At 42.8% G+C, this 21,416-nt stretch overlaps 1 protein-coding gene across 2 annotated transcripts in view; it reads right to left on the bottom strand.

The window, feature by feature from the left end:
• The window catches only part of LOC124795356 (E3 ubiquitin protein ligase RIN2-like), a 218,327-nt gene that overhangs the window by 13,683 nt on the left and 183,228 nt on the right, over nucleotides 1–21,416 (bottom strand). For both annotated transcript variants that reach the window (XM_047259347.1, XM_047259348.1), the window contains one exon: nucleotides 18,435–18,782. In XM_047259347.1, the coding sequence (XP_047115303.1) occupies nucleotides 18,435–18,782 (348 nt within the window). The remainder of the gene's footprint in view (nucleotides 1–18,434; nucleotides 18,783–21,416) is intronic.

The raw sequence follows: 21,416 nt of genomic DNA, 5'->3' as shown, positions 1-21,416 counted from the left end.
CTAACTGGTTTTTGGCTTACAAGACCATCTTCAGACATTTGCTGACTATTGTCACCAAAGAAGTTCTTTGGCCTTGTAAGCTGAAAACCAGTTAGTAATACTGTAGAGCAAAAACAAACTAGTGCTTTTCATTTATTATAATGTTGTTGTACCAAGAACTGACAGAAGATTCAGTTAACCACAGGAAGTATCAGAGGAACTGGCTCTGAGCTAATAAAATCGTATATGAGCAATAGAAAACAATTTATCTTGCTTAAAACAAACAGTGGGTCTTACAAATCTAAAATTACTGATATCAAATATGGAGTGCCTCAAGGTTCTGTCTTGGGACCCCTTCTTTTCTTGATTTATGTTAATGATATACAATATTGTTCTCCTAACTGTACAAAAATATTGTATGCAGATGACACATCAATAGTGTGTAAGCACAATGATTGTGAGAGTCTGGAGGTGCTGTGCAACAGTGTAACTAATGAAATAGTCAAGTATTTTAATGAAAGCCGTCTAAATGCGTTTCAAAGACTGCAATGATGGAATTTAACACAAGGAAATTGACATGGAATTATCCATAGGAAATGACATTTTAAAAAAGGAAAAATGGACAAGTTCTTGGGAATTACAATCCAGGACAGCCTCAAATGGGACATGCATATCGATTCCTTAGTGTATAAGCTGTTGAAGAATGTGTTTGCTATAAATATGATTAGCAAATATTGTAAGGACATGTGTGTACTAAAAACTGCTTCTTATGCCCTATTCTCATCAAATTTAAACTATGCTGTAGGAATATGGGGTGCAACAACTCAAGCCAATCTAAGCACATTATTAACACTACAGAAAAAAAGTTATCAGAATTATTTGTGGTGCCAAACCTCGAGAATAATGTCAGAATCTGTTCCCAAAATTAGGTGTGCTTTCCATGATAGATCTATACATACCAGTATTGAAAGTTGTATTGCTTGTGAAAACAATAAATCCAAATTTCAACTGTGACCTGCACCAGTACAATACAAGGCAAAAGTTCAGATACTATGTAAATAGCCACAGAACAGCTTTATATTAAAAAAATGCACTTCATGCTGGGCTGAAGCTAGCCAATGCCCTACCAAAGAGTCTCACAACCCTTCCTACTAACAAATTAAAAGATCAGCTAAAAAGAATTCTAATTGAAAACCCTTTTTATTCCCTAGACGAGTATTATATCTGTATGAAAAGTGCTTCATAAGTATGTCAAGCTCATAGTTTTAAGTAACCTACAACTAATATAATGTTGATAAAAACAATATTTGTAATATTGTGATTGTATACTACCAAATGTAAAATGCATCAAAATGTAAAATTTATTAATACAAACAAATCTTTAGTTTGTAATTTATAAACTGACGTATTCAGAAGAATAATCTGTATGATGTCCTGAAACTGTATTATTTCTAGGGATTGTATTTGATTATTCGATGTTGAATAGACATTATTATTATTATTATTATTATTAAGTTCAATAAGGAAGACAGAGAAGATAGGGACTCATCAATAAAAAATAATGTACTTCCTAAACATTGTCAGAATGACTGAAAGAAACAGCAGTCACTTTATTTGCATGCTTGTGTAGCTACAGTTTGCAGATCAGTGTTTAGAGTTAGTACTTAGTGAACTACTGATAGCTAGGAGTGCACTCTTCAATTTCAAAATTTGTAAATTATGACTTAACCAAAGTTGCGAGAGTTTGCTGCTATTACAGAATGTAAATTACGAGGGGTGTTCAATTAGTAATGCAACATTTTTTTTTCTCATAGAATTTCGGTTGAAAAAAATACGAAATTTGTTGTACAATACCCCAGAATATTCAGGCTTCAGCCACTGTAGTATCATGACGTTCCCATAGGTGGCGGCACTAAACGTACCCTTCAAAATGGTGTTTGTAATGGAGGTACGTTCTAAGCAGAGCTGTCATTGAATTTCAATTGGTGCAAAACGAGACCATCATACATACTCATAAGCGCTTGTAGAATGTCCTGGGAGACCTCGCAGTGAACAAAAGCACGGTGAGTCTTTGGGCGAGGTATCTGTCCTCATCGCAACAAGGTCGCGCAAACCTGTCCGATCTCCCACATACCGGCCGGCCAAAAGCAGCTGCGGCTCATGCAATTTTGGAACGTGGGGACACACCCATTCAAAGTGATCGACGGATCACAATGAAACACCTCACTGCAAAACTGGATGTCTCTGTTGGTTGTGTTGACACAATCCTCCACCAGTTGAAGTACTCTACAGTGTGTGCCCACTTGATAGGGACGAGAAAAACCAGGCGGTTAAAACCGATACCATTATTTTAATTTTGAATAACCTACATTTTTTGGTATTTGTATGGTCTCGGTTATAACAGCTTTCTTTCATTTCATATTAATACCAAGATATAAAAACACACACACACACACACACACACAAATCAATTTGTCATAGCAGCCGTGCTAAAATTTTTGGTTTTTAAATAAAACTTTCTAAAAAAGCGAGTAACGTTTATTTCTAAAATTGCCATTAATGGGAAAAGCGATTATTACCTTTTTAAAAACTCTGCCAGTGAGGAACAAGCAACAATGACATGGCATGTGAATTGGCATGGCACTGCTGAGATGATGTATGTATTGTCGTGTGGCTTGGCCTATTACACAGTACACGAGTACGCGTAGGCTGCAACACTTGCTCACAGCTGCTGGCCTATACTGCAGCTTTTCGTTGTCGTCCTGAGACATCAGTTATATTGTAGAAAGGCACCATCTCTAGGTTGGAAGTATTTTACGAAGTGTGGTAGCAATGATTTAGAATACTCCATTTGCTTTAAATGATTAAAAACAGGTGGAGACACAACAAACTAGCAACGTCACACAAGGTGAAAACATGCTCAGTGTTTCTTGGAAGAGAAGATAGATTTGATCGACATAAGTATAGTTTTATTGAAATAAAATAAACTTGGAATAATAACTGAACCCTTAATTTTCTGATTGCTTCAGGGCGAAAAACTGATGCCATCCAAAAGTGACGATGCAGGTAAGTCATCGCCATGTAACATTTCGCTCTCGCCGTCTACTTTACCTTCGCCATCTTTGCTGGAGACATTGAGATCGATTTCTGACATAGCCCCATGCCATGGCGTACACCTTCGCCAGCACACCGATTGGCAATAGGAAACATTGTAAAGCAGGTGCCGAACAAGAGAACACTAAGACACGCCCCCAGGCTACGCGCCGCTAACGTACCTTGGGTGGCGTGCACATAGGCCTCCGCCGCCGACCGGAAATTATGCTGAAAGACAGGGTTATGTAACCAAAAGTGTGACAGTAATATGCATGGGTGTACCCAGCGAGGGGCAGGGGGGAGGGGGCAGCTGCCCCCCCCCCCCCGCCCCCCAGTAGATATTCGCAGTTTTTCACTAGTTTACTGTTTTATTTAATAAGAAATGCTGCATGTTTTCTCGGATTGTACAAGTGAATTCTTGTATTTAAAATGTTTATTAAAAGCAGTTTTTCACTGGTTTACTGTTTTATTTAATAAGAAGTGCTGTATGTTGTCTCGTCTCGAGTCCTTGTTTCCTGAGACTAGTATGGCCTGCCCCCCGCCCCCTGCCCCCTCCCAGTTCAGATCATGGGTACGCCCATGGTAATATGCTGTATTGGAATCCTGAATAGAACCAACCTGCTTTCAGGAAACAAAAATGTGCTGCACTACCCAAATGTTCGGACTATACTTTACAGTGGCTATATTTTTCTGAATTGCAGTTTCTTAGACATTATGCTTAATCAGTGTACTATTGAATGACATAAACAAGTCATTACATAATTACAATATGTTACATGTTTTATTATTATCGCACAAATTATTATTATTGTATATTGACAAAATTTATATATTTTATTACAGTTATTATTATTAAATTCACAGACAATCGTGGCACGTTAAGAACTGGGGATGACGGCAAGTAAGTTACACTGGGTGTTCGTGTGGTGGGAGGCGGGAGGAGCAGGGGGGGAAGCAGAAACAGTAAGAAACTGTAAACCCACAGAACCAAAACCTAGGACCGTGGCTGGATGAGTTTAAAGCAGAATACTTTTCACTTGTTTTTCGGAGGGGCAGCCCATGTGGCTGAGATTGTGGCCTGATCGGCTGCAGAGAAAATTCCAGCCTGATGAAGGTGCTCGTTCAAACAATGGTTTCTCCACACTAAGAGGGGAAAAAGGCGAACGTAGGCGGAAACTACTGAAAGATAATTCCTAACCCCTCTCTTCGACCACATACACATTCGCTTAGCCATAGCATGCGTTAAAGACTGAAGGTCTAAGTAAAATAATGAGTGCCCAGACCGTGGAAATTACGACGTTGTCGAAATTTTTCAAGTTTGTTGCTGTTGCAGCTCCTAAAAGTATTGAGTGACAGATATACTCCTAAAATTTTCGGACAAAACCTTTTGAAATGGCGCTCGGTATTTCTCTGAACTGCAATTTCCTGGAAGATGTGGTTGAGTGCTGTACGTACCAGTTCTAAGCACTGATGTAAACAAATTATTATTGTTCTATTGGGACAGTTTACAGGTGTGTAAGTACAGTTATGGGGGCCGTGGGACCAAGTTCTCAAAATGCCCATCCCCTCTCCGCTCCGCCCCACCTCATTCTCAAGTCAACGAAACTTCGCCCACACATCGTATTTCACTGCAAGTCTTGTCAGATGTTCCTTGCTTCGAGTTCTGCCTTTTAAGATTTTTGAACATTTCTGTTACGTCCGTTCTCCGTGCGAACAGTCTTGTGACTATACGACCTTCCATTTTCCTATTCAGGAAATTGTTACACTGTTTAGACCGATAGTATTTTTCACATTTTTGAAGGATATCATCTTTTCGGCGTCGATTGAATTCGAAGTTAAATTATTACAGACAACGGCGGAAAGATGATGCTCTTCAAGAAATACATTTTGGCTGTGGGCCTGTAAGTATTTTTTTTTTTTTTTTTTTTTTTTTTTTTTTTTTTTTTTAAATCTTAGCTTGGAAAGAGAACGTTCAGACTTTGGGACAGCTGTAGGTTCTGTTAAGCGGTTGTGCATGCATCACGATAGGTCAATATCAGCTTTGTTAACTCTTGTTAGTGCTGGACGGTTTCCTTGATTAGGCGGTAGTTTCCGCAGTTCTAAACAACACAGTGGTCTCTGCTGCGACCCACGCCGTTGCTTTGCAGTTGGAGACGAGACGATTAGCGAACAGCACGAATGTGTCCGTCCCTAGTCAACAAAATCTCAAGAAAACCGTGAAATGCAGTGAGTGTACAGGACAAGATAGTAATCCGAAGTTAAAGCCAACAACTGACAGCTGGGCTCTGTCATTCCGTGGCTCTCAAAAGACAAGCGTAAAATCGACTGCACCTTTCTGCGAAAGCTCAACACAAATTATCACAGTCGTATATATGTAATGAGTATGCCTGTTTTCGACAAGACATTCACGGTAATATGATTTTGCAAACCAGTCATTTAAAGTGTTTATTACGGCTTGTCTGAAGCAGTTTGTCTTGGCGAAGCCTCAATTTTATAAATCTTTTAACTACAGGAAAATCAGACTACTACAATTATCCACTTACCTACGATGTTTCCGTACCAAGCGAACATACGTATATGCTTGTAGAGATAATGTTCGACCAGTGAGTGTCTCACTTTGATATCTTCAAACGCTCGTTTTCCATGCACATACTCGTATAAGAAATAGTTCAGTTTTGTGAGAACTTATAACGAAGTATAGATGGATTTCATGAATTAAGATGTATTTTTCTCTGAAAACTAATTAACCTTTGAAATCACAAACGTATTGAAAATTTTGGGTATTAATGGAGTGAAATGTGATTTCAAATTCTTGCTTCTGCTGACAAGTAATTAAACCTTTCTTCTTTGTGTCATTGCAGTTCGTATCCTCAATCCCAGTCCAGTGCGCTCACATTTTGTAGGCTTCTCGTCTCTCTAGTACAGAATCGGTAATAGCAAGAACGTAGCCATAGTGGCGATGGGGGAGGGGGGAGGTCTGGACCCTTCTATCACTCAAATGAAATTATGCACGAGCTAGTTGCCTTGTAGTGAAACTGAAAGATATTTTGATTTTCAATCATTCGACTGAAACGGGATACGCACTATCGATAGTCAACAAGGTCATCGATCGGTTCAGTTCTTACTTGCAGTCGAATTCAAATGAATATGTGCTGCGTTTATTGTATACGAACTGTTGTGATAGTTTTTAACTATCGATAAGTCTGTAACAAGAAAGAAGGAGAATACCGATTTTGAGTCTTCCACCAGCATTACGGTAGTCAAAAGTATGTAGGCATTTCTACTATTCTAACTAACGAGCTATAGCAGTTTAATGTCAGAACTGTAGTATTTACTTGGTGGTTGCAAATATTTCAGTATTCCACAAGGCAGCGAAACGATAAACATCAGAAGAAATAACACTGAATTAATATCAGTGCATCAACAATGTAGGAAAAGATAGACTGCTACTTGCTATAAAGGAGACGCGTTAAGTTGCAGACAGGCACAATTAAAACACACTACATAAGGCTATCGATCACAGCCTTCATCAGCAAAAGAGAAACACACACCATTCGCACACACAAGCAAGCACACGTCATTCGCACATGTCAGCCAACTCCAGCATCTCGAGCAGGGCAGCTACAAAACGCGTCGTCTGCCACAGTTCATTGCGATACTTTGAAAGGGCAGAGCATATTGTATTTCCATCACACCCTGCGGCGGCCGCTTCCAACATTGCTCCGCGTATTACATTAACAGCATTTGTGAAAAGATCTGCCGTGTTTGTGTGACACCTAGTAATTTTAATCGGACTATAATGTTTCCAACTTTTCATTTTATTTAATGCTTATTCTTTTGTTTTTTCCTCTTTCGTACGGGCGCCAGAAGGCCCCTTGTTCGCGTGGCGGGGAGGGGGAGGGGGAGGGAGGGACGGGGTGGCAGGGCGTTGTTTCAGTTGTCCTAGGTTAGTTACGCACCTGACATTTTAGCATTTTACATATTTTGTTCGTGTTGTTACCAATTGATCTAATAGTGAAGGTAAAAATAGGGATGGTGGCAAGTTGTATTCTGGGGGGTGGGGTTAGTGCCGATAGTCAGCTTCACATGATATCTTGCGAACCATGGATGAAGGATATCAGACAGATGCCATATTCCTTGACTTCCGGAAAGCGTTTGACTCGGTGCCCCACTGCAGACTCCTAACTAAGGTACCAGCATATGGGATTGGTTCCCAAATATGTGAGTGGCTCAAAGACTTCTTAAGTAATAGAACCCAGTACGTTGTCCTCGATGGTGAGTGTTCATCGGAGGTGAGGGTATCATCTGGAGTGCCCCAGGGAAGTGTGGTAGGTCCGCTGTTGTTTTCTGTCTACATAAATGATCTTTTGGATAGGGTGGATAGCAATGTGCGGCTGTTTGCTGATGATGCTGTGGTGTACGGAAAGGCGTCGTCGTTGAGTGACTGTAGGAGGATACAAGATGACTTGGACAGGATTTGTGATTGGTGTAAAGAATGGCAGCTAACTCTAAATATAGATAAATGTAAATTAATGCAGATGAATAGGAAAAAGAATCCCGTAATGTTTGAATACTCCATTAGTAGTGTAGCACTTGACACAGTCACGTCGATTAAATATTTGGGCGTAACATTGTAGAGCGATATGAAGTGGGACAAGCATGTAATGTCAGTTGTGGGGAAGGCGGATAGTCGTCTTCGGTTCATTGGTAGAATTTTGGGAAGATGTGGTTCATCTGTATGGGAGACCGCTTATAAAACACTAATATGACCTATTCTTGAGTACTGCTCGAGCGTTGGGATCCCTCTCAGGTCGGATTGAAGGAGGACATAGAAGCAATTCAGAGGCGGGCTGCTAGATTTATTACTGGTAGGTATGATCATCACGCGAGTGTTACGGAAATGCTTCAGGAACTATGGGGGGAGTCTCTGGAGGAAAGGAGGCGTTCTTTTCGTGAATCGCTACTGAGGAAATTTAGAGAACCAGCATTCGAGGCTGACTGCAGTACAATTTTACTGCCGCCAACTTATATTTCGCGGAAAAACCACAAAGATAAGATAAGAGAGATAAGGGCTCGTTCGCAGCTCGTGGTCGTGCGGTAGCGTTCTCGCTTCCCGCGCCCGGGTTCCCGGGTTCGATTCCCGGCGGGGTCAGGGATTTTCTGTGCCTCGTGATGACTCGGTGTTGTGTGATGTCCTTAGGTTGGTTAGGTTTAAGTAGTTCTAAGTTCTAGGGGAAAGCCGGGACGGTAGCTCAGCGTGTTCGGTCAGAGAGCCGGTTGGCCTCTATTACAAAAAACTGAGTGGAAGGATCAACCACCGAACTTGAACAGGATGTCTTGCGACGTCCGCAACGACCAAACACAACGATCAATAACGAACAAAATGAAAAAAAGTGGGACTGATGACCATAGATGTTAAGTTCCATAGTGGTTGGTTGGTTGGTTTGAGGAAGGAGACCAGACAGCGAGGTCATCGGTCTCATCGGATTAGGGAAGGACGGGGAAGGAAGTCGGCCGTGCCCTTTGAAAGGAACCATCCCGGCATTTGCCTGGAGCGATTTAGGGAAATCACGGAAAACCTAAATCAGGATGGCCGGACGCGGGATTGAACCATCGTCCTCCCGAATGCGAGTCCGGTGTCTAACCACTGCGCCACCTCGCTCGGTCTAAGTTCCATAGTGCTCAGAGCCATTTGAACTTTTTTTTTTTTTTGTGGTTAGGGTTCTTACAGAGTGGAACAGAGAGAAGATGCTAGTTGTGGTACGAGGTACCCTCCGCCACGCACCGTATGGTGGATTGCGGAGTATGTATGTAGATGTAGTCGCAAACGTGGCGAGTTCGGGTGCAGAGCGAGCTTTCTGTGTGTTGGATTTCGACAAAAACAAGTGTGCTGCGGCCGTTCAACGGATGTTTAGAGCCAAGTACGGTAAGAAGCCACCAACACAGAAGGCCATTTACCAGTGGCACAACAAATTCGTTATGACGGGTTGCTTGTGCCCGGCGTCCCAGTGTGAGTGAAGTGAATGTGGAGCGCGTACGAGAGACAGTCATCAAGAGTCCAAAGAAATCGATGCGTTGTGCATCCCGCGAACTCGGAATGGCTCCAATGAGAGTCTGGAAAGCCCTGCGACAGAAGATGTCTATGAAACCATTCAAATTGGAGCTAGTGCAGAAGCCCAATGACGACAAAAAAGACAGGCGTTTTGAGTTTTGTTCACCGTTGCAACAACTGAATGAGGATGGGGATGGCATTGTTGACCACTTAGTTTTTAGCGACGAAGCCACTTTTCACACTAATGGGAAAGTGAACGTGCATAATTGTCGAATCTGGGGTATAAAGCATCCACACGAATACACTGAATTTGAGCGTGATTCCCCAAAGGTAAATGTTTTTGTGCCTTGTCACGTCGAAAACTGTACTGCCCATTCTTCTTCGCCGAGAGCACTGTCACTGGATATTCCTACTTGCAGCAGTGGCTGATGCTTTAAATGCAATCGGACTCTCCGTTCATTTTTCAGCAGGATGGGGCTCCACTCCATTTTCATCGTGAAATTCGTAGGTACCTGAACACGGAGCTGCCGCATCGATGGATCGGCCGTGCTACAGAAGGGGGCAGCTGTTTCATGAAGTGGCCCCCCGATCACCAGATCTCACTTCCATCTGACATTTTTCTGTGGGGACACATTAAAGACCTGGTATATGTACCGCTCTACCACATGATGTAGCAGAGCTCCGAGAGAGAATAAGGGAAGCGACTGCCACAGACGCCGGCCGGAGTGGCCGAGCGGTTCTAGGCGTTAGAGTCTGGAATCCTGCCTCGGGCATGGATGTGTGTGATGTCCTTAGGTTAGTTAGGTTTAAGTCGTTCTAAGTTCTAGGGGACTGATAACCTCGACAGTTAAGTCCCATAGTGCTCAGACCTTTTTTTTTTTTTTGCGACAGGCGACGTTGCCTTGCTGCGATGGTTATTGCAAGAATTCGATTGCCGTATCGACGTTTGCCGGGTCACTCATGGTTCACATATCGAATGTTTGAAAAAAAAATCAGAGTTTCTTTTCAAAGTGCAATATGTATGAGATGTGTACAATGTTTAGTTCTCGTGCAATAAATAATTTAAAATGTTCCCTGACTTTATGTACATCCTGTACATACCGCACACCACATTTGCAAATCACTTCATATTAACAGAATCACTACCCTACTGGCATAAGACGCCAGTAATCAGTAACAATAGTTTGTAGCAACTAATGAAAGCTTACCACAAAGAAAAAACATCAGTACAGTAGCTATAAGCATATAAGAAACGCCACCCTTTTTATTTAAACAAATTATTTTTCGAAGTTATAATCCATGCTCAAAATTTCCAGTAAAGATTTTGCCTGTTTGATGTTTCGAATGAACCTGCGATTTCAACCCATATATTCCGAACTATATCCCGATTGTGATATTTTCATCCTCAGGATGCCACAAACTCACTCACTCTTGGACTTAAGTTATCAGTTTCTTTCGTTTAAGAGAATGTCGGTTAATTTGACCGAAGAAAGCAAACTGATCTGAATTTCACCTACTGTCGTCCGAAGTCTGCACGTTCGGAGATAAGATCGGCTATAGTGTGACCGCGCACGTAGTGATGTACGGATTTGAAAAGATCGGCCATCTCCGGCCGATGTCGGTCGTCGGCGGAATCCACCGATATCGGAGCCACTGTGACCGCAGCCTGAGTGGACTACACCTGCAGTATATACTAACCGTTTTGCGTACACGTGCTCACATTTCAACACCTGACGTGCCGCCCATCGAAAGATAAGCGTTAATGACTTGTTCTTGCCACATGTATTTAGAGGCGCTAAGCAACCTAAAAATATAATACTTTTAAGAGCTATCATTATTAGTCAGCAAATGAAGTAAATACTGATGTAATGTTGTCTAGTACACTGTCATCAGTCACCAATAAAAATATCTGCACTTATAATCGTTACAACCTGTATATTCGCAGTTGGAGGTCAAAGTGGATGATAGAAGTTTCTGAAAAGATCTCACCGCAACGAATAACGCCTTCGCAACTCGTATATAATGTCCGTGACATATCTCTCTTATTTTCCGATAATAAAAAATAAGTTGCCCTTCTTTGAACTTTTTCTATGTGCTATGTCAACCTTATTTGGTATGGTTTCTATACCGCACAGCAACTCCGGAAAAGGACGGACAAGTGTAGTTAAGGCAGTCTCTTTAGTAGATCTCTTGCATCTTCTAAGTGTTCTGCCCATAAAACGCAGTCCTTTCTTCGCCTTCCGCACATCTTTATCGGTATGACCATCTCAAATGGTTCAAATGGCTCTGAGCACTATGCGACTTAACTTCTGAGGTCATCAGTCGCCTAGAACTTAGAACTAGTTAAACCTAACTAACCTAAGGACATCACACACATCCATGACCGAGGCAGGATTCGAACCTGCGACCGTAGCGGTCGCTCGGCTCCAGACTGTAGCGCCTAGAACCGAACGGCCATTCCGACCGGCATGACCATCTCAATTTAGGTTGTTAATAAGTGTAATCCGTAGTTAATTAGTTGTGTTGATAACCTTTTAAATTGCTGAGATTTAACGCATAACCGAAACTGTACGGATTCCTTTTAGTACTCGCGTGCATGACCTCACACGCTTTATTGCTTAGAGTCAATTGTCAATTTTTCCTCGCACTATACAGATACTTAATAATTTTGCATTTTGTTCTGATTTTGTAATGGTTTCACTAGACGGTACACGACACCATGATCAGCAGCAAACTGAAGATGGCTGCTCTGATTGTTTTCCAAATCATTTACATAGATTAGGAACAGCAGATGGCCTACAGCAGTCTTTGGGGAACGCCAAATACCACATCGAGTGAGGTGGTTAGCACACTAGACGTACATTCGGGAGTACAGCCGTTCAAGTCCGCGTGCGACCATGGTATTTTAGATTTCCCGCGATTCCCCTAAAAGGCTCCATGGAAATGCTGGGATGGTTCCCTTGAGAGGACGCGGCTGATTTCCTTCCCCATCCTTGTGCTCCATCTCTAATGGCATTGATGTCGATGGGACGTTAAACACTAATCTTTCTTTCTTCCTTCCTTCCAGATATCATTTCTATTTTACTCGATGAATTCCTATCAATTACTACGAACTGTGGCCTCTCTGACAGTAAATTAAGACTCCAGTCGGACAAATGAGACGATAATTCTTGGGCACGCATTTGATTAGATGCTACATGTGAAAATCAGTGTCAAAAGCATTGTGGAAATCTAGAATAATTGAGTAAATTTGAGATCACCTGTCGATAACACACATTACACCGTGCGAATGAAGAGCCAGTTGTGTCTCACAAGAACGAGATCTCCTGAGTCCGCGCTATAAATAAATAGATCGTCTTCTTCAAGGTAATTAATGATCTCGAGCATGGTATACGTTCCTGTGAACCGACGACGGCGTTGGATCTGTAATTCAGCGGATTGCTCCTGGTTCGTTTCTTGAGTACTGTTTTGTTCTGTGTAGCTTTTCAGCCCTTAGGTACAGTTTTACTGTCGAGTGAGCGGTTTTATGGGGCTTTTACATCTACATATTCTAAGTGGAACCAAATTGGTATGCAATCTGTACCGAAAGACTTGCCTTTATTAAGTGATATAAGTTGTTTCGCTGTGTAGATTGTATCTACTTCTAAGTAATTCGTGTTGGCAGCTGTTCTTGATTCGAGTTCAAGAATACCGGTACTTACTTCGCCTTCTTTGGTGAAGGAATGTCATGTCGATTGTATCTACTTCTAATTAATTCATGTTGGCAGCTGTTCTTGACTCGAGTTCAAGAATACTTATTTCGCCTTCTTTGGTGAAGGGAAGTCGGAAAACTGTGGTCTGTAACTGTGATCGGTTATATTACCATCGGTATCGAGCAGTGAAGATAGTAATTTGTCTTACCGCTGTGGTACTTACATACAAGAATCTCTCTGGATTTTCGAAGACAGAGTTTCGTTGTGAGAACTATTAAAATCATCTCACATTGAAGTCCGCGCTAAATTTAGAGCTTCCGTAAAATTTCGCCTATCTTGGAGATTGTGTTCTTTTGAATTTGACATGCCTTTTTAAGTAGCTTGTGCAACAGTGTCCTGACCGTTTTGTGTATTACGGGGGGATCAGTAGCATCTTTTATTAATTTATTTGTTGTAACTCTCTCAATCGCCGCCGACGCTATCTCTTTAAATTTAAGCCAATCTGACCTACATTTAAAGAGTCAGTTTGGACGGAGTGGAAACTGTCTGTTAGGAAGGCGTCAGGCGAATTATCATGTTTTTTTTTTTTAAATTTTAAAGGTACGTTATGCATTTATGTTTGGTGGATTTAGATGTTTCGGTGCTCAGTCTCACTACAACGACCTTGTGTCTCCGTCGTGGTGTTCTTTATTTGCTCGGGATCATTTATCGCTAAGAGATCAAGTACTGCATGTTTTCGCAACCATTCACACTTCGAGTGGGCTCCTGAACTAACTGTTCAAAATAATTTCTGGAGAAAACATTTAGATTGATTTAGGACGATGTTTTATGTCTACCAAAACTTTGAACATGTCTTTTCGCCGATATATCGAGCGCAGATTGAAGTCACCACCAGGTATAACTGTGTGAGTGGGGTAACTATTTGAAATGTGACCCAAGTTTTCTTTGAGCTATTCAGCAACTACATCATCTGAGTGAGGGTGGGGGGGGGGAGGTAAATGAGCCAATTATTAATTTATTACGATTGTCCAATATAGCCACTACTCATACTAGCTCACACGAACTATTTATTTCAATTTCACTACGAAATAAAATGTTTCTAACAGCAACAAACAAGCCACCATCAACTATATGTAATCTAAAACGTTTGTTTGCGTGGCCGTCTTCCGTAGCAGCTGTTAACATCTGTTACTACACGTTATCCGTCTTGAGTTGACTGCAGTCTAATTAAAGAGAATTTAAGTAGTTTGCAGTCAGCTCAGGACAGATAACCTATAGTAACAGATATATTTAATCTATTATTTCTTAACACGGTTAGGTGCTCTCTAAAAATTTCGGTTTATAAGTCCGGCTTTAGCCAGCTTTCGGTACCTTTAAGGATTTGAGCTTCATTGCTTTATATTAGCGCTTGAAGCTCTGGTTTTTTTCTAACACAGCTACGACAATTTAGAACTACAACACCGATTGTTGCTCTGCAGGTCTGCTGCATTTCGCCACAGTCTTCTGACGTCGCTGCCTTCCTATGGATTACATCATCGTTCCCGGATACCCTCACGGAGCTACCAACATTAACCACTAGCTCATTAATATAAAATGTAAAATTAACGGCCCTATCATCCTGCCTTGGGGTGCATCTGAAATTGCCTTCACGTATGTGGATTTTGTTCCGTTAAGAACGACGTGTTGTGTTCTGGCTGCAAAGAAGTCCTCAGTCCAGTCATAAATCTGATTCGATACTCCATAAGCTCGTACTTTGTCCACTAGACGTCAGTGAGGAACTGTATGGAAAACTTTTCTGAAGTCAAAGAACACGGCATCAACCTGAGCGCCACAGCTACTCTTCCTGGAATTTGCTCTAAAACAAGAAACTAAAGTTTCTCCAGGCGTATAAAATGTTTAAACAACTTACAGGAATACAGATGGGTGATGTCTTTGACAATCGCCGATACGTCGACAGGTGCACATCCTGCCATTTTCAAGGCACAAAAACAGCGAGAGATGGCTGTGGAAGGACGTTTAAAACCGTGTACAGAGCATGTACCGAAAGATAACACGGAGAAAACGTAAACACTAGCGCCACCACAAAACCAAGGAGGACCAACGTCAGAAGTTACCGACAGTGAATACTGATTACCAATGGGTGAAGTAGCATTGACACTGTCGCTCTGTTATTTTACCACGGAGAGAGCAGGATTCCGCGCAGAATTTAAGGAAAAGTCTCCACCTTTGTTTATGATGTCACTTGCCGATTTAATCTCAACTGTTTCGTCAATAACACTATCGCAATAAACCATAATATCCGAGTTGCTATATTCCATTGGACGTGCAATAGCAGATTTGCTCGGCTGTTGTAAGCGTGTGTGACCAGACCAGTCTTCTATGGTCCTGAAGGTCTGATCAACGTAAGACATGCCACAGCTGCAAGGGATACGATAGACAGGCGCCTTACGTAAACCAAGATTATCCTTAACAGACACATAAAGGGCCGTGATCTTAATGCGCTCCGTCTTCAGGCCACAAGTGGCCCATCGGGACCATCCTACCGCCGTGTCATCCTTGGCTGAGGATAGGAGGGGCGTGTGGTCAGCACAACGCTCTCCCGGTCGTTATGATGGTTTTCTTTGACCGGAGCCGCTACTATTCGGTCGAGTAGCTCCTCAGTTGGCATCTCGAGGCTGAGTGCACCCCGAAAAATGGCAACAACGCATGGCGGCCTGGATGGTCACCCATCCAAGTGCCGGCCACGCCCGACAGCGCTTAACTTCGGTGATATGACGGGAAACAGTGTATCCACTGCGGCAAGGCCGTTGCCTACCGTGATCTTAGATGCTGTCTAAAACCACATTTCACTTCATGTTTCCACAGCATATGGTCATTCTTGTTGGAAATGCTACCTGCGTAAGGCCAGTATGCCGTGCACTTTGGTGCCACGTCGTTTCGACACTCACCGATTGAAAGTTGGTTGTTAGCACATCACACGTTTGATAGGTCTTTCTCTACGAGGTGCATTCAAGTTTTAAGGCTTCCGATTTTTTTCTAATTAACTACTCACCCGAAATCGATGAAACTGGCGTTACTTCTCGACGTAATCGCCCTGCAGACGCACACATTTTTCACAACGCTGACGCCATGATTCCATGGCAGCGGCGATGGCTTCTTTAGGAGTCTATTTTGACCACTGGAAAATCGCTGAGGCAATAGCAGCACGGCTGGTGAATGCGCGGCCACGGAGAGTGTCTTCCATTGTTGGAAAAAGCCAAAAGTCACTAGGAGCCAGGTCAGGTGAGTAGGGAGCATGAGGAATCACTTCAAAGTTGTTATCACGAAGAAACTGTTGCGTAACGTTAGCTCGATGTGCGGGTGCGTTGTCTTGGTGAAACAGCACACGCGCAGTCCTTCCCGGACTTTTTTTGTTGCAGAGCAGGAAGGAATTTGTTCTTCAAAACATTTTCGTAGGATGCACCTGTTACCGTAGTGCCCTTTGGAACGCAGTGGGTGAGGATTACGCCCTCGCTGTCCCAGAACATGGACACCATCATTTTTTCAGCACTGGCGGTTACCCGAAATTTTTTTGGTGGCGGTGAATCTGTGTGCTTCCATTGAGCTGACTGGCGCTTTGTTTCTGGATTGAAAAATGGCATCCACATCTCATCCATTGTCACAACCGACGAAAAGAAAGTCCCATTCATGCTGTCGTTGCGCGTCAACATTGCTTTGCAACATGCCACACGGGCAGCCGTGTGGTTGTCTGTCAGCATTCGTGGCACCCACCTGGATGACACTTTTCGCATTTTCAGGTCGTCATGCAGGATTGTGTGCACAGAACTCACAGAAATGCCAACTCTGGAGGCGATCTGTTCAACAGTCATTCGGCGATCCCCCAAATCAATTCTCTCCACTTTCTCGATCATGTTGTCAGACCGGCTTGTGCGAGCCTGAGGTTGTTTCGGTTTGTTGTCACACAATGTTCTGCCTTCATTAAACTGTCGCACCCACGAATGCACTTTCGACACATCGATAACTCCATCACCATATGTCTCCTTCAACTGTCGATGAATATCAATTGATTTCACACCACGCAAATTCAGAAAACGAATGATTGCACGCTGTTCAAGTAAGGTAAACGTCGCCATTTTAAGTATTTAAAACAGTTCTCATTCTCGCCGCTGGCGGTAAAATTCCATCTGCCATACGGTGCTGCCATCTCTGGGACGTATTGACAATGAACGCGGCCTCATTTTAAAACAATGCGCATGTTTCTATCTCTTTCCAGTCTGGAGAAAAAAAAATCGGAGGCCTTAGAACTTGAATGCACCTCATATAATAACTATTCTGACGAAAGGTGACTTTGAGGTGAACTAACTTAGTTGTAAACATTCAGGGTCGAAGATAACATGGGGCATACTAACCAAGGTACGAAGTACACTTTCGTGCTAAGCCGGATGGTGACAGCTGTCAGCCTGAAGATACAAATAACTGTGTGTTGGTTTTCTATAAACGGAATGTGTCAAAGACCTATATAGGTCTAGTGAAGAATAGGAAACTAGGATTCAAAGAAGCAATATACTTAATATTATGTTCGAAATATGAATGTACATGATATGTTTTCTCTGTCCCGCACTCCTTTGTTTCTAAACATTGGTCTATGCTGTTAAATCTGTTCAATACATCATCTGTGATAACTTCTGACATCATTGGTCAAAGCGGGACTGCTTACATACCATTATTTAGTAATCTCGATTTCACTAGCGTTTGTCCATTGCTTAAAGGCAAATATACGACACATTAACTCATTTGTAAAGTAATCAGACGTCTGAACCTGTTTTATATGTGTGAGTTCAGTTCTTTAAGGAATTGGAGGTGGGCAGGATGACTGGTTAATAATATGTAGTACGCTGTGGTTTCACTTGTTGTTTGGATTTTGATGTGTAATAATGGATCCAGATTTCATCGACAGTCACAAGTCGATGAAAAACATCTTGCGGACTGCAATTAAACAACCAGTCATTGTGCTCAAATATTGTGCCGGATACGCTTTTGGCCGACTGTGAGAAATCGCCTTATCCATCTGTCACATTGATTTTTCATAGCCAATTCTCCGTGCAGCATATTATGCACCCGCTCATTTGAGATGCCTACAGCCTCAGTAGTCAAACGAATTTTTATTCGACGTCTTGCATTGCCATACCACAGGTTTTGGCAACGGGTTCATTAATACAAAAGTGAATGATATTCGCAGATAGTGCAGAGTCGGTGTGTATTACATCCAATTATGTTTTGATTTGTGCAGCGCTTCAATCCTTCAAATGAAAATGTTTAAAAACTGTACGAAACTCGGTGTTCTCCATTTTCAATCGCAGTCGACACACTGACTATTTGAGACTGCTGTCAACGATTAACTGTGCATTGAACAATGTTGAAAACATTTATATGATCCTTGGAGTAATCAAGCTTACCAACGATGAAGGTGCAACGAAAATGTTCCATTCCTTCATAGAAATTCACCAGAATTACCGAACAACCCTAGTATTGCTAGGCGGTGTATTTCCTAGTACCCTCTGGGCAGACGAACGATAACGTCATTAGCGATTAGTTTAAGGCAGACAGTGTGGTGTTACCTTCTCGGTGGCCATGTAGTAGATCCAGGTGACGACGGTGTAGAGGACCGTGGGCTGGTAGTGCTGCAGGCCCTGCTCCAGTCCGAACACGAGCAGCATGAAGACCACCGTGATGACGAACGTGACCGCCTTGGTCCACTCGAGCACGATCTTGGTGGCGGACATGGCCAGGTGCTTGATGTTGGAGTGCTCGGCCATCGTCACGTACGGCGACCAGTCCTCCTTCTCGATGAGCTCCTTGATGTAGGAGGCGCAGTACGCCACCACGTTGTAGAACATGAGCGAGTACAGGCACGTCAGCCGCTGGCCCGGCATCAGCAGACGGTCGCACAGCGTGAAGAACGTCAGCTGCAACACAGACGTAGGCTCAAGAGCGATCCCAGGACCTGCTACTAACCAACAGCCGTTACTTCCTCATATCAGCTATGCAAGACATATTAAGTACTATATCATCTTGTACACTCTACTCTGCTGGCACGTCTGATAGATCTGTAGTTGGAAATGACCACTTAGGATAATCAAAATATCCACGGGTGTACTGCCGGTCTACAGTGTCCAACGGGCACAATATTTCGGCGATCATACATGTCGCCATCATCAGGTGAACTGACGGACTGAGCTCCTGTGAACGTGCCGGTACGGAGATCCGTACGCTATGGCTGCTCCGCCGACAGCGGAGGGAGTGCGCCGCGGGCGGAGGGTATTTAAAAAAACCCAGTTCCCCCTGAGCATCCATAGCGTACGGATCTCCGTACCGGCACGTTCACAGGAGCTCAGTCCGTCAGTTCACCTGATGAAGGCGACATGCATGACAGCCGAAATATTGTGCCCGTTGGACACTGTAGACCGGCAGTACAGTGGATATTTTGATTATCAAATACGTCGGGAGAAACTCACGACCACTTAGGATGTTGGCCTGTTTCTCGCGTAGATGTAGCGTAGGCGTACTAATCTGTAGAACTCCAACACTAGGCGAACAGAGATAGACGATTGAACTGAAACCGATGAATTATATCAGTTAATATAACAATTTAAAAAATGGATTTCGGCTCAACTTTTTTATCAGTACATTAGTCTCAATGGCCAGGATTTTTAGAGATTGGTACATTGTTCGCACATCCACTGATAAGCAAAACCATTGTGACTACTACCTACGGCAAGATTGAATGGCACTTGCAGTGTTGCTGGCACGGATACGACAAGGAAAGTACAGGAAAACTCCATAATGATATTCCGCCGACACTATTTCTTTAAATTCAAACCAATATGATCTACACTTAAAGAGTCAGTTTGGACGAAGTGGAAACTGTGTGTTAGGAAGACGTCAGGCGAATTATAATGCTTTTTTTAAAAAAAAAATTAAAGGTATGTTATGCGTTGATATTTGGTGGATTTAAATGTTTCGGTGCTAAGTCTCACTACAACGACCTTGTGTCTCCGTCATGATTTTCATTATTTGCTCGGGATTATACAGAATAGAATAGATAATAGAGAAGGGTAAATGTATCAAATTGAAGTAAGAGGTGCTGGTCCAGAAACGACCAATTCGAAAGTTATAAGCGAAAATCGTTCTAATACTTCTGACAGTGGAGTACATGTACCGGTAGTGCTATTGCTGAGATTCTGGGGTAGGCGGGTTTCAGAGGTGGAGAAAAATGTGGAGCAAACTTGAGCTATAAAATGCGTACCTTATTCGCAATGAGCACTCGTTCATTTTCGACACTGCGAAACACATCTCTTCTAGTGAACAAGTCTGGAACCGCGTGACCGCTACGGTCGCAGGTTCGAGTCCTGCCTCGGGCATGGATGTGTGTGATGTCCTTAGGTTGGTTAGGTTTAAATAGTTCTAAGTTGGCTCTGAGCACTATGGGACTTAACATCTTAGGTCATCAGTCCCCTAGAACTTAGAACTACTTAAACCTAACTAACCTAAGGACATCACACACATCCATGTCCGAGAGAGGATTCGAACCTGCGACCGTAGCAGTCCCACGGTTCCGGACTGCAGCGCCTAGAACCGCACGGCCACCGCGGCCGACGTAGTTCTAAGTTCTAGGGGACTGATGACCTCAGAAGTTAAGTCTCATAGTGCTCAGAGCCATTTGAACCATTTTTGTTTTTATTTTCGCAGTGAGAATGAAGTGTTTAGGTGAAATTTGCTCCAAAACGCAGAAAATAAGGTATCCTCATGCACGCATGACATCGAAGTGATACCTGTGTGATACTAAGATAGCAAAGAAAATCGCCACTGTGGATACTTCGGAAATAAGAAGCGAAGGAAAAGAAACATGTATGGGATGTTGGATGTTCTTCCGAACGCTGTCATGCTACTTTTAGTCTCGATACTTTTCTCTTTTGTGATCTGTCAATACCCTGTATATGGCTACCGTGATGTTCCAGCTTCCAGCTTTGTTTTTCTCTGTACACCATGACGAACTTTTTACAGTGTTTAATTTTACAGCGTTCTTCACGTGAACAGGATGGCCATAGTCGTTCCCTAGATTACTATTTTATTCGTCACTAAGAGATGCTGGTAGATGTATCAGGAACTCCAGATTATCCCATGTAACCACACTCCAGGAGAACACCTCCGCCATTCAGCATCTGCTTCTACAGCGCACTGTTCGATGACAGGGATGCGTCGCTTGGTGGAGTAAAAAATGTAAATGTAGTGTGGCATTGTTAGCTGGGATATCCCGGTGTGTGGTTTCAGCTTTCTATCAGAAATTGTGTTCTTGTTCCACGCACACTGGCCTTTTTCCTTGCGGATATGTGTGAGTCGCGTCGCATATGTATTGTAGAGTGTAGCTGAACGGAATAGATGTGTGCATAGTGTATTGTTGTGTTTGTGTTGTACGATGATGATGAGAGAAGGGAGAGGGTGCCTGTACATAGCCTACGCCTCTGGAATAACACCAAAACAGACGCCGAGCTTAACGTCCCCAACCGGTACAAGAAAGATCGGGAGAATGAGGACAGGCA

Source organism: Schistocerca piceifrons, chromosome 4 (genome assembly GCF_021461385.2).
Source record: "Schistocerca piceifrons isolate TAMUIC-IGC-003096 chromosome 4, iqSchPice1.1, whole genome shotgun sequence".
NCBI lineage: Eukaryota > Metazoa > Arthropoda > Insecta > Orthoptera > Acrididae > Schistocerca > Schistocerca piceifrons.
This window is presented reverse-complemented; position numbering and strand designations above follow the sequence as displayed.